Source organism: Crocuta crocuta, unplaced genomic scaffold (assembly GCF_008692635.1).
Source record: "Crocuta crocuta isolate KB4526 unplaced genomic scaffold, BGI_CrCroc_1.0 scaffold694, whole genome shotgun sequence".
NCBI classification, from domain to species: domain Eukaryota; kingdom Metazoa; phylum Chordata; class Mammalia; order Carnivora; family Hyaenidae; genus Crocuta; species Crocuta crocuta.
In genome coordinates, this window is record NW_027527933.1 from 1,780,910 (window position 1) to 1,794,955 (window position 14,046).

At 45.5% G+C, this 14,046-nt stretch overlaps 1 protein-coding gene across 1 annotated transcript in view; it reads left to right on the plus strand.

Annotated features, from left to right (window-relative positions):
- RNLS (renalase, FAD dependent amine oxidase) overlaps window positions 1–13,816 on the plus strand; it is a 16,463-nt gene extending 2,647 nt beyond the window's left edge. The window contains exons 3-6 of the mRNA XM_077751846.1: window positions 695–800; window positions 1,499–1,641; window positions 4,452–4,610; window positions 13,616–13,816. Of these exons, the coding sequence (XP_077607972.1) occupies window positions 695–800; window positions 1,499–1,641; window positions 4,452–4,610; window positions 13,616–13,716 (509 nt within the window). The 3' untranslated portion in view covers window positions 13,717–13,816. The remainder of the gene's footprint in view (window positions 1–694; window positions 801–1,498; window positions 1,642–4,451; window positions 4,611–13,615) is intronic.
- The last annotated feature ends 230 nt before the right edge of the window (window positions 13,817–14,046 follow it).

A 14,046-nucleotide genomic window follows, 5' to 3' on the forward strand; every position in this document is an offset into this window, starting at 1 on the left:
ACGGGGGTGGGGTGGGGGGGGGCGGGGAGCTGCGATCCTGGTGTGCGGGGCGAGGAGCGGGAGGAGCCCCGGGCAGGAGGAGCGAGGGGCGAAGCGGGAGGATGGCGAGGAGGGAAGGGGGCGCGAGGAGTGAGAGGAGCGGGAGGAGCCTCGGGCGGGAGAAAGGGAGGAGCCTGGAGGAGCTCTGGCAGTTTGCAAAGCTTGGGCCTCTGGCAGGGGCCAGTAACCTGCCTGCGCCTTCGCGACCTTCTCCACGTTTCCAGGATCCCAAAGTGCCCGTTGACTAGGACTTGACGAAGATCTGGTTTACAGAATCCTTGTTTTCTCATGCAACCTGAGCGCAGGAGAGCATTCCCTGCCTGATTCATTCTGACATGTCATTCCTTGTGTCGTTTTACTTTCTCCATTCATCCATTCCTTTTATTTAGATACAGGCGCCGAACTGAACAGCGCCTGCTGCACTGTTCTTGTGCCCTCTTTGAAAAAAGACCTCACGGTGACCATATTGCCTCTGTGAACTGTTTCCTGACCATGGGAGAGTGCAGAGCCCCAAACTAAAACTATAACAAAAACAAACACAAAAAAGGGCTTTTAAAAATACAGCCATAATCTCTTCGGCCTAACCTGAGGTGAACAGCATGCATTGTAGGAGGTTCATTCCGATGCGCTAACGTGTCCTGTGGGTTCATTCAAGGGGGAAGAATGGCTACAGCCAGGAGTCCTTGCGATCCGCAGAGCACCCTTGACTTGGGAGCGCAGTACATCACCCGCACTCCCCATTATGCTAAAAAACACCAGAGGTGAGTTCGTTGAAAGGAGTGGAATCATTCTTACTGACTGTACGATGTCAAATTTTTGAAATCCTCCATTTTTAACTCTGCGTCTTGTAATATAGTGAGGGCGTTACAGTATGATTGCTGTCGGTGGTGGTAGCCCTAAGAGGTGAACCTGAGTGAAGTGGGCAGGGGGATACAGGCCACCTGGGGTTGTTGAGAAGATCAGATGACAGCTGACACTGCGGGGGTGGTGGCGGGGGAGGCTCAGGAAACAGCGTGGCCCAGTCAGTGTTGAGGAAGAGGCCCGCTGGCTGTGATGGAAGACAGTCTTCACCAAATTCAAAATTGGTGCCCTGCTTGCCTTTCTGTTTATCTTTTTCACTGACTTTAATTTTGAAATATGCACAAAATGGGCCTTCTGCTAATGTCAGCAAAAGATTTATGGGTTGTCAAAACGTTTCTGTTCTTCGCTTGAATTATATTTTATTAATTTTTTTTCGTAAGCTCTGTGCCCAGCATGGGGCTTGAACTCATAACGACTGAGCCAGCCAGGTGCGCCCTGAACTACGTTTTAGTAACAGAAAACATATATTGAGTTGTTCATATCAAGATTTCCAATTATTATTTAGAATGTTGATCTCTAAGAATTCTTGGATGAGAATGTATAGTATTTTTAAGCTAACTAATTATGGTATGTGATTATATATATTGATTTATTTCAGTTTTTATGATGAGCTGTTAGCTCATGGCATTTTGAAGCCTCTGACCTCTCCAATTGAAGGGATGGTGATGAAAGAAGGAGACTGTAACTTTGTGGCACCTCAAGGACTTTCTTCAATTATTAAGCATTACCTGAAAGAATCAGGTGCGGATAAGGTTTTCTCTGCCTTCTTTTAAAGTTAGCATTTACAAATAAAAGTTGAATATATAATTAAATATTAATACTTTACAGAAAGTTATAAAATAGATGTTCTCCTATTTACCAATCAATGGCTAATTTTCTTTTCCTAAAGTAATCCTTAATAATAGTTTTCAATGTATGCTTCCAGAAAAATGTTAACGCATCTGTTGATTTTACATGACTATCTTTATATATTTATTCATGTGTGTTTATATTTATTCTTTTTAAGATCTGCACACAGGATTATTTACAGAAACCATTCTACATGTTGTTTGGTCTGTTTATAATAAATCAACCACCTCCCCACCCGCAAGATATTCCAGAGCTACTCTACAGTCTGGAATCAGTTAAGTTTACAAGCCCAGAGTCTGTTGGGTGAATCAGTAGTCTCTTAGGTTGGGCCAGACTTCCAGGGAAGTTATCTGCATGGGATTCGTCTAATCATGAATGCTTTAGGGTGGATTCAAACCTCTAAAGCCAGTATTGAACTAGAACAATTTCCCAGAACACTGTCCCGAGTGACGGAGATTCTGATTCAGTAGATCTGGGTTAGGTCTCAGAATGTACATTTCTAACAAGTTCCGAGTTGGTGCTGGTGTGGGTCCAGGGTCCACACGTACAGAACCACCGACACACACCCTGCAGAACATTTTGGGACCACTGGGACACACATCCGGGACATCTGGCTGGGTCTGGAGAATTTCTGGGTCAGTGGATGTCAGTTCCCTCAAACACGCACACCTACTCACCACCACCAGTAAGCATGCGATGCTCTTTTCAAAGGGAATATCACGTGAAAACACAACAGAGTAAAACATAAAATTACTTGACTCGCTTGAGTTCCACATCGGGGCCAGGAACAGAGTGAGGCAAGGCAGGTGACCTGGTGGGGGCGAGACGTCCTAAATAAACAGAAGCAAGCTAAGTGGAGCCCCTCAGGCAGGAGTGGGGATGTGTGTCCGAGTGGAAAGCTCCAGTCGCCTGCACCTTCCCCAGGCGGGGGGCTTAGAGAAACCCTGAGGCAGGCTACAAGCCCCTGCTCTAATCTGTGAAGGAATGATGCTAATTGCCTCGAAGAGATTGACCCCTGGGCCTAGTTAGCCCTTGTTCCCTGTGACATATTTGCATTTTATTGAAAAACTGGGAGTGCCTGCAATGTTGCAGCAATGCTCAGGGGACCGTGGAGGGCGTGAGCCCTGACCTGGAAGACAGGGTATATTTGGATAGATCAGACATGCTTAAAACACTTCGGTATTTTGAATCAGCATCAGAGTGAATGGTGAAGGCACTGATGGTGGAGGGACCTCACACATGGGGGGGGGTCACACTGAGCTGGAGCAGCCACAGGAGGGACCCTCAGGGCCCAGGTTGGACGCAAGCTGGTATTTGAGCTGCTGGGAAGGTGAGGGGTCGCAGGTGACGATGGGCAGGATCTTTAGGTGCGCTTTTCTGTCTTGTTCTTTCTCCATTTCTTTTCTGTTCCTGAGGCTGCATTAAAAGTGGATTTGTTTTGGGGGAGCCTGGGTGGCTCAGTCTGTTAAACATCCTGCTTTCAATTCCAACTCAAGTCATGATCTCACGGTTCATGAAATTGAGCCCCTCAGCCTCTTAGTACAGAGCCTGCTTGAGATTCTCTCCGTCTCTGTACCTCTCCCACACTCGTGCTCTGCCTATATCTCTCAAAATAAATAATAATAAAGAAAAGTAGGGGCACCTGGATGGCTGAGTCGGTCAAGTGTCCAGCTTTGGCTCATTATCTCGCTTGTGGGTTTGAGCCCCACATTGGGCTCTGTGCTTTGTGGAATCTGTTTGGGATTCTCTCCCTTTGCCCCTCCCTCGCATATACACTCTCTCTAATTAGATAAATAAGCTTAAAGAAATTTAAAAAAAAGATGGAGTTGTTTTGAAATCAAAGTTTTCTGAAAATTGAAATGTAAGGTCCCAAGGAGGCTTATTGATCCAATAATATTTTCTTATGTTTTGGTTTGTAGGTCATGTTTCATTCTCTTCAACAGGTGGTGATTAAAGAGTATGTGCTGAGCACTATACTGTATATGCGATGTGGTATTCCTGGAAACGAAACAGGCATAATTCGTTGCTCATGGGCTCACAGATTAATAGGGAAGAAAATAATAATCAAATAAGTACTCAAATAATTATTAAAATTCCTTGGTGATAAATGCAAAGAAGGAAAATGTGATGACTGGCCATCCTAGACTGTATTTCTCTTAGTTCCGATTCTTCTTCCTTTTTTTTAATGTTTTATTTATTTCTGAGAGAGAGAGAGGGAGAGAGAGAGAGAGAGCGTGAGCAGGGGAGGGTCAGAGAGAGAGGGAGATACAGAATCTGAAACAGGCTCCAGGCTCTGAGCTGGCTGTCAGCACAGAGCCCGATGCGGGCTCGAACCCACAAACCGTGAGATCATGACCTGAGCCGAAGTCGGACGGTTAACCGACTGAGCCACCCAGGTGCTTCCCGATTCTTCTTAATAAGGGTAATCGATCCACCAATTAATAAAAGACAGCAGTGATTACTATTATTGATTGTAGCAGAAGTTCCCCCCTCCCCAGAGCAGCTATTGATCTGGAGGTCCCAGAGTGCCAGAAGGAGAGGAAGTTCTACTGAATGAGAAAGACAGTGAACCCCTGGGGCTGTGGACGACAAACTGCACTGTGTCCTTCACCTGAATGGAGTCAGTTCCTGACTCTTCTTCTCTGTGTCCCCGTTCATATGGAAATCCTGATCATGGGGACTTGACTTCGCTTTTGGAACAGGTGCTGACGTCCACTTCCAACGCTGTGTGACCCAGATCGACCTGAGAAATGACAAGTGGGAGGTCTCCAGGGAAATGGGCCCCCCTGAGCAGTTTGACGTTGTTGTCCTCACGATGCCCGTCCCGCAGATTCTGCAGCTTCGAGGGGACATCGCGAACTGTGAGTCCCAGCCTGCGCCGTTGGCCTCCGGGAATGGGGTTTCCCTCACGGGGCGTGAATTCAGCTAAACTGGCTTAGCAAAGGGTATGTTATGGATTCCGTTGCTTTGCACGTTTTACAAACTGTTACCATGGCCTTGCTCGTGACATTGGTCTAGGTCAGACTGACACCAGGAGAATTTTGGGCTGAACATTTTTCTTACTGCCTGTGCCTTGAAGAAGTAAGTATTTTTGACGGACAGGCATGCAATTTGGCCTAAATGAAGAGCAGTCTCTTTGTGGCCATCCTGGGGGAGAGGACGGTTCTGATGAGTCAGGAATTGATGGTGTCAGCCCTCTGGCCAGCCTCATCTTGGATGGCTCCTGGGTGTGCTCGGAACTTGTCCCTTCACCTTGTACTTACCTGGCTTCTCCCTCCTTTTTTTAAAAACAGCTTTTTAAAGGTGTTTTTCACATACCATGTGAGGTGTAATTCACACACAATACAGTTCATCGATTTAAAGTGTACGATTCAGTACTGTTTGGTATGCTCCCCAGTATATGCGACCGTGACCCCATTTTCATACCCTTGGAAAGAAACCCCACCTCCTAAAGCAGTCACCCCTTTCACTCTGTCTCCATCTCCGTCCCAGCCCCAAGCAAATAATCTACTTTGAGTCTCTGTAGAGTTCTCTGTTACCTGGATTCTTTTGCTTTGCTTCCGTGTGTGCCAGTTTTCCCTGATTGTCCCCCTGTCTTCCGTCATGTCTGACTAGACCTGACTCATCAGAGCTATTGACTTCTAGAAGTTCCCTCATCTTGCCTTGCAGCCTGAGGGTTATAGTGGTGGTGGGTAGGGCTTCAGGGCCGTGGGATCGTGGTGAATATGGTCACACCTGGAGCTTTTGGCTTTCTCGTAGGACCAAAGTTGACGTTGGATTTAATGGCAGAATTGCCTTTTATATCCCCATTAGAATGAAAACTGGTAATAAATAGGATTTATAGATCTTAGATGTAGAGCTGTAATGGGCATTGTTCTCTGAGGAAGAACATAGCTACTTGTTACACCTTGAAAGCCATGTGTTTTTCCTTGAGTATCAGGTCCACAACGTGGGAACACTGTAACTCCTTTTCTAGCACAGTCTGGGATGACAGCATAGAAGGGACTGGAATGTTTACCAGATAGCTAAGGACGCAAAACTAATTTTGAGGATCTCCTTTACGAGTCTACTTCTGCTCTGTTGTTCTGCTGTCACTTTAAAGTAGATGACTTATTGCCATGGAGTCTGGCAGGTGGGTTGATTTGGAGACTGGTAAATGACATACTGTAACGCTTAACCTGAAACAGCCATTTGTCATTGCGTTTGGTTGTGCCGTAAACTGCATCTTCCAGTTTTTAAAAGTCACCTATTTTTGTGTATGAGGCGAGATCCTTCAACGTTGCATTTTGAAAGTACTTCTCCGTATTTGTGTACTTGGTGACATATAAACATAATGTCATGGCGTGGACTAACTCGTTAGGTAGATATTTGAGCGTCTACTAATTAGTCATTTTATTTAGATCTCCTGTATCCTTATTTTTTTGAATATTTGAACTGTGTGGGGTTGAGAGATACCTTTAATCTACTATTATTTTATTACTTTCTGTCTCTCCTGGGGCAATTGCTCTTAATTCTTTTCTTGCAATTTTTGCTTTGTGATCTTTTGATACTGTATTATTTGATTCATAATGTGTCTTTATTACAATGATACTGTCTAACTTAAAAAGGTCTCTTTAGTCTCATTTTAATTTTAGTTTGCTTTCACATCAACCTTGATCGATAAATGAGATGCTCATTCTTTTATTTTTGTGATGATTCAACATTTTTACTTCTAACCTTTCAAAGATACTTTACTTCAGATGCACCTCTTTTGTATTTGTTCATCCAGTCCAGTAATTTCAGAAGGATAATACTTCTTGTTCATTACTTATGGGGTGTGTTGTCCATTTTTTACTTGAAGACAGCTTTTTTCTTATTTTCATCTGTTTCCTCCTGATACTATACTTACTTTGAGATTTTTTTCTGTTCCTTTGATGAGGATCTCACAGTGCCTCAAAAACTACAATGTGCCTCCTTTCCATATCTGCCATTTTGTCTCAGCTCACTTCAACTTTGGTCTTGGCACTTCTTCCTACTTCCTTTTGCTGGCCCTCTCTCCTCATCACCCATGTGATTTTTCAAAGAGATCATATATTCTTCACTGTTTTCATGTCATTGCCTCATTCCAGCCAAATTTTCCTGAGATGTAGTTTTCATCAGCTCATTTGTTAGGTTCTGTTATGTTCTATCATCTTCCTTAGTTTTTCTGCATGAGTCCCTGTCTAATGATTACCCATTTTTCCATGATGCCATGTCTCTCGACTTTGTGAAGCATAGTGTTGTCAAGAACGGCCAGGCATTTCAGTAAAAGTATGTTGCTGGTGATTATAAAGATTGGGTGCTAGTGATCATTAATATAATAAGATTTTTATTAACATGGAAAGATTTCACAATATTTTTAAATTAGAAAAGGTATATAGATGCATCTATATTTCTTTTCCTTCCACAAAAAATGGTTTGGCAGAAGCATATTAACATTGTATTGCTTGAAGATGATTTTCATTTCCTTTCTTACAATTTTGTGAAGTCATAACTTTAAAAGTAAGGACAGTTTACTTTTACTATAAAAATGATAACAGCACCATTTAAAAAAGTTTTTTTAAACGTTTATTTTATTTGGAGAGAGACAGAGCACAAGTCGGGAAGGGGTAGAGAGAGAGAGCGAAACACAGAATCCAAAGCAGGCTCCAGGCTTTGAGCTGTTAGCACCAGAGCCCGATGGAGGGCTCAAACTCATGAGCTGTGAGATCATGACCTGAGCCAAAGTTGGGCGCTCAACAGACTGAGCCACCCAGGGACCCCAATAACGACACCATTTTACAAAATGTTATCAAGCTGCAAAGGGAATAGAACTTTTTTCCTTTTCATTTTTATTGGAGGCGTGCCGTATGGTATGTGGGCTCTTTGTGATGAAAACATTTATGAATGAATGACCTGATACACTTGACTGAGGGTGAGGGTCTTTGGGTTATGGTTTGGCTCAGTTCAGAATTGGACCCCATGCAAATAATTCTGTGTTCAGGTCACTGTTAAGAAGTAAGCCATCCCAGCAGAATGTGCTAACACTGACCCATTGCTACCTATGGATCTAAAACAAAAAGAGATAAAAAAAAATTTGCTTTCTCTTCAAGTTATAAATCTCAACAATGAGCTCAGTATGAGGATCATTAATGTCTTCTCCGTGTGTTTTCTGGAGAACCTTATGCCCCTGTTTGATGAGCCGTCTTCCCTTCTTGTTAGAAAGACCTTCATCTACAAAGCCACGTGTTGCCATCTAGTGGGCCCTGTGTGCATTGCCGCTCACCTCAAGAATTTTTAAACTACAGGGGCGCCTGGGTGGCTTAGTCGGTTAAGCGTCTGACTTTCGCTTAGGTCATGATCTCGCGGTTTGTGGGTTCGAGCCCCGCGTCGGGCTCTGTGCTGACTGCCAGCTCAGAGCCTGGAGCCTGTTTCAGTCTGTGACTCCCTCTCTCTCTGACCCTCCCCTGCTCACGCTGTCTCTCTCTCTCTCTCTCCCAGAAATAAATAAAACATTAAAAAAAAAAAAAGAATTTTTAAACTACAGAGGACCCTGAGGACCATGGCAATACGGGATATACGTAAACCTGTAACTATAATGTAATTCACGAAACCCCACAGTCATCACAGGGAAATAAACTTAGGTGTGTGATAACTGATGGACTTTCCCAGAAGTGCATAGCTAGTCAGTCACCCAGCTGGGCGCCATCCTCCGGGCCTAGCGTTCTTGCAAACTGTGAGCAGCCTCTGCCTTTGCCGTCTTCACCTTTCCTCCTCATCCCTGCGTCCTCTTTCTAAATCACGTCTGCCCTTTTGGGTCAGTACAAATACCACGTCTTACGTGACAGACTTCCCTGTTGATTTCACGTGACTCGATTCTCCCCTAACCACTGCTCCCTTTCCCTATGTTGCTTTTTACAGAAGACACAGAACTACATTTTTGGGGGGCGATCACTTCTTACATTTGTTACATTAGCCCAGGTGGGAGAACAGGGAATCTCCATGGCCCATGTAGAGAGCCTCTTACCACCCTGTGGTCCTGTGACTGTGCTACTGTCTAAGTGTTAATATTACAGGACTACCTCACTTAACTCACAACGATCCAAAGACATCGTTACTATTATTATTTCCATTCTTGGTGGCGATGCTCAGATGCTCTCAGCCCCTTGCACACAGCTCTCTGGTACATACTTCGCCTTCGGCTGCCTGCGGTGATAGTCGTACACTTGGCCTCCTTTCTTCAAGGATCCTGGTCTACTCCGGCTTCCTGGGATAAACCACATATTCCCCATGCAAGTGCTCATAGAGTACCCCCTCCCGCCTGGGATACTTTGACACCCGGCCTCTCTTCTCCCTCCTTCGGGACCCAACCTCAGGCCTGTGAGTTCCCGGCCTTCTCCGACAGCTCAGGAGAAACACCTCAGACGCTGCTCCAGTGCTGCGACTTTCTAGGACCTACTCAGCGCCTGGCAAGGGCTGCCCCGCAGAGGCCCCCTGGGGGCACTGATGGAGGGAGCAGGGCGCGTAACCCCGCCGTGCCCTCATGGTGTGGGAGATTTGGGGCCAGTGCCTCATCCTCTCTGAGCTCTGGCGTCCACACCGAGGATAAATAACATTACGTGCACATGGGATCGCAGTGAGGTGAGGCACTCGGAATACAGAACTTGTATGCAGAGTAAGCACGTGGCTGTTATTAGTACTGCCCGTGACTTTGTGATGTCTGTGGCTTCTTTACCACCAGGGAGGAGGTCTGAGGCGTTCATGTAAGGGTGAGTATGCTTATTGTTGGGGAGTAAGCAAAGGTGCGTTTTATTTCCAGGGTTTTATACAAAGGGTACGTTACGGACATACTCGTTTTATGCAAGAACATGACCATCTCCTTGAAAACTCTACATTAACTACTTTTTAAGTAACGAGCTGATCATTTTTGTAAGAGGCCTTCATCATTATCTAAGCTTTTTTTATGTCTGCAGTGACATTTTTAGGAAAGCCACCTAGGAAGGTACAACCTCACTCTTCCCTGCTTCTTTTTACCCCACACCCCCAAACATTGCCAGAGGGGAGGCAGTAAGTGCCCCATCGTAGCGACTGCCCCGGATGGCTACTTTGGTTAAATGTCCAACTTGGCTTAGGTCATGATCTCATGGCTTGTGAGTTCCAGACCCGCCTCTGGCTCTGCTGACAGCTCGGAGCCTGGAGCCTGCTTCGGATTCTGTCTCCCTCGCTATCAGCCCCTTCCCCTGCTGATGCTCTGTCTCTGTCTCTCAAAAATGAATAAACGTTAAAAAAAAATTAAAAAAAAGAAAGACAATGCTAAACCTCTCTCTCCTAGATTGCAGCGTGGGGAAGGGAGAGTTGGTTTTCCCTAAGTAACTCGTCCTGGTAAATTCTTTAGTTTCTGGTTGCTGTCTGATAGCAGAGATGTGATAAAGCGATGCAAGATCTCAGGAAGGCAGACTGTAGTCACTGAAGGACTGTGTGTACATACGAACATAGGCTGAAAGAAACGCAAGGTCTGTAGTGGAGATTTGTGTACACATCTCATTATAAATTAGGAGAATGTGGAATTGTTTTTCAAATTCTAGAATACAACCACCAAAGAAGGAAAAGCAACCTTGAGGCTTTAAAGCAGATACTCTTAGAGTGAGGATACATGCGCTTTAATTCACTGTGCAGAAGTTTGCCATCTGACGTAATGTTATTTGAGTCTAAAAGAAATACTTCCTTTGTTTATATTTTTTAAATTATAAGACCTGTTCACACAAAACGGAATAGTTTAAAATTTCAGTAAATTCACAGATGGTAGGTTTTTGATGAACTATTGAAGATCTTGGGGGCACATTTCTAACTCTCTGAAGATGTCGCTTTCTCCGGACTTATCTGCATAGCACCCCTCCCCTCTCCTCACTCCCGTGCCCCAGCGAGCAAGCACTGGCCCACACCGTCTTCTGGCCCACACCCTCTCCAGCCACACAGCCTGGCTTCCGACACCCTTCATGTGTGCCTAAGAATTGCCCAAGATATATTTTAATATTGTCTGTTCTTCCCATTTTAATTAATTAATTAATTTTTTAAAGTTTATTTTGAGGTGGGAGAGAAAAAGAGCGAGCATGAGCGGGGTAAGGGCAGAGAGAGAGAGAGAGAGAAAGAGTGAGAGAGAGAGAGCAGGGGAAGGGCAGAGGGAGAGGGGGAGAGAGAGAATCTCAAGCAAGCTCTTCGCTCAGCATGGAGCCTGACACAGGGTTCGATCCCACGAACCTGAGATCACGACCTGAGCCGAAATCAAGAGTCAGACACTTAACCAACTGAGCCACCCAGACACCCTCCTCCAACTTTTTTGGGTGGTGTTTTTTTTCCTCCTATAGTGATACCGATTTCATCAGCATCATGAGATTTATTTTTCGCAGTGAATTGAAATTCCTTATTTGCCTATGTTAAGTTCTGTATATACTTAGATTTGTTCCTGGATATCTGTTTTGTTCCGTTTATTTATTGTGGTGCCAATGTCATCACTATTTTCCTTATAATAAGTTTGTGGTTGTGAGTCATTTTTAGGGAGTCTGAGCTGTATGTTTGGGATGTAAGCATGAGATAGTTTTCTTCTTCCCTGGAATGGACCTCGAACCTTTCTGTGTGAACTCCATGTCTTTCCACAGAGTAAGGGCCTTAATGGTCATTTGCCACAACTTTCTGGTCCGTTTTGCCTGTTGGACGAGTCTTACGTTGGTGTTTAAGGCTCAGTCATGGTTATTTTGGCGTCAGTTCAGAGCTCATTCGCTCCAGGCCCAATGTCAGGTAGGCTGACAGGCAGGTCCCAAGGCTGGTGGCTGGGTGGGTTTGGGGGTCTGTTTTTGAATGTCCGCCCGCTCCTCCCTTCAGACTCTGTATTCTGTGGAGGCAGTGCCCCCCGGGACTGGCTGCTCGTCGGTGGTGGGGAGGCGGCCTCGGCCTCCCTGGAGTTCATCCTGTGGTCTGATGCTCAGAGGGCAGATTTCAGCTTCGCGCCGGACCTTCCCAGGGCTGTGTCCCCTGGGTTGGAGGCGGGGTGGCTCTCCCAGGCACCCCCTGGGCAGGGCTGCTCTGCCTCGGCCCTCGGGGGCTCTGTGGTCCAGCAAGTACCTGTTTAGAAAACAAAGCCGCTCCTTCTTGGAACTCCCTCTCCAAGGACTTTTTCTGAACCACCCTGGGGGGCTCCTAGGGAAGGAACTGCCTCCTCCCCGCTCACAGGAGTTGGATGGAAAAAGCTTCTCTCTGGGAACATTGGCAGTCCCACAAAGCCGAGCTTTTGCACTCCACATCCCTCTGACTTTTCTCTTCATGTTGACCGGGGGGGGGCGCTCAGGGTGGTACGGCCAGTTGTTCCTCGGCGGTGTCTCAGAACCCTCTGACGGCAGTGGGCTCGGTCCTTTTCCTGGTGGTCTCCTGCCCTTCAAGTATCACATCATTAGTGCTTCTTGTTCCCAGCTTCACAGAGAGCCAGGGGGACAGGTCCGAGGCCTGGAAGACAAGAGTGTCCTTACAGCACCCCTGTCTAGTAATAACCACGTGCCCATTGGCAGAGCTGACTCGTTGGTGTCCTTCTACCCAGAGTTAGCCCCCCGTTCGGGCTTCAGATGCAAAGTACGACGACTTCCTCAAGAATGTCTTCCTGACCCCCACGCCAGGCCGTTTCTCCTACGTGTTATCCCCGTTTCCTACGCCTCGTGTTTTTAACACTTATCACAACCGTAAGTAATTAGTGGCTCCATCTGTCAGGGGATGTGTATCTTCCCTGGCAGAGTGTAAAGTACACAAAGATAGGAACTAGTTCCGACTTAACGATTCCCGATTTCCCAGGATGCCCTGTGAGGGCCTCACCTATGCTCAGTCCTCAGTCTCTGTTTACTGAATGAAGGAATGAACGAATGAATGACACAATCTGAAATACGTCTTGAAGGATAGGCTGAGGGAGACGAAGGACATGCTTTGGAGAGGAAAAACGGCCTTAACAAAAAGCTGGAAATAGAGATGGTTATTTTATATTTTGGGGACTGAAAACAGACTGGGTTGGGGGGAGCAAAGGCTTTGCGGTGGGGAATTTGGGGAGATAAAGCTGGAAATGCAGATTCCGGGCAAAATGTGGGGAGCCTGCATGTGAACAGTGTTGAACAAACAGAGGTCCTCTTTCCCCAGAAATACTGAATCCACCTTTTAAAACCTGACTGAGTACCTTGAGCTGGTAAATAAACTTACGTCATTGGATTGGGAAGAAGACAAGACTTGCAGGACTCGGAGGAATGTTGTTCCAAAGGCTTCCAATCGTAACAGATGCACTCTCCTTGAATACACGCTTAGAACTTCAGTAAACAGAACCGTAAAAATGCATAATCTCGGAATTACATACTGCGGAATAAAATGATAAGCTCTGCTCCATGAAAACCTTCAACCTCCTCCCTACGACTTCCAGGATCTCCCATTATCTTTGATGGAAAAATGGGAACCGATTCATTTTTGCTAAAAGAAGTTTAAATTCTTCATTTTTCTTTGACATTTGGGTGAAATGACTTTGACTAAAAGCACAAGAAACAAAGGTCCTTTATTCATCAGAGAACATGCTTCATTGCTTTTTTTCAGCAGACCATCCACAGGACGGGAAGTAATTGAGTTTCTGGACTTCCTCCGATAGTGGCTGCCTGCATGCTTATGAACTGAGACTTCAATTTTAGAGAAACCAGTTGCTGCTATTACATTCCTTTTATTTGTTATGTTTTGGTCCTCACTTTTTATATCTACCTCATTGGCTTGTCTGTCTCTCTGTCTTTATTATTATTTGCAAAGTATCGGAGACTGGAGTTGGTTCTGGTTAATCTTTCCTTCTCTTTCTTCGCAGCCAAGAGGCAACCTTGGCTAATCTCTGCTGCCCTTCAGAAACCCATCCGTCTGCAGAAATGGCAGAGACCTGCATCTGTGTTAGAGTCTAGCAGGATCTGACACCACTCTTCCTTGTCCCGGCTGCCCGTTCCATTCCTGGCTGGACGAGGCGGGTTTCCCTGCTGACTTAGTTCGTGTCCTTCTGAGGGATGGATAAGGAGTGACTGGAAGATGACAGTAACCAGTAGCAAAAGCAGTTTGTGAGTATTTGTTATGTCAGACACTTCGCCTTCTCTGTATCATTTACTCTTCACAATTGCCTTGTGAGTTTTTTTATAATATATATTTTAAAAGTTTTTATTTATTTATTTTGAGAGAGCAAGAGAGAGGGTGAGGGGCAGAGAGAGAGACAGAGAGACAGAATCCCAAGCAGGCCCCTCACTGCCAGCA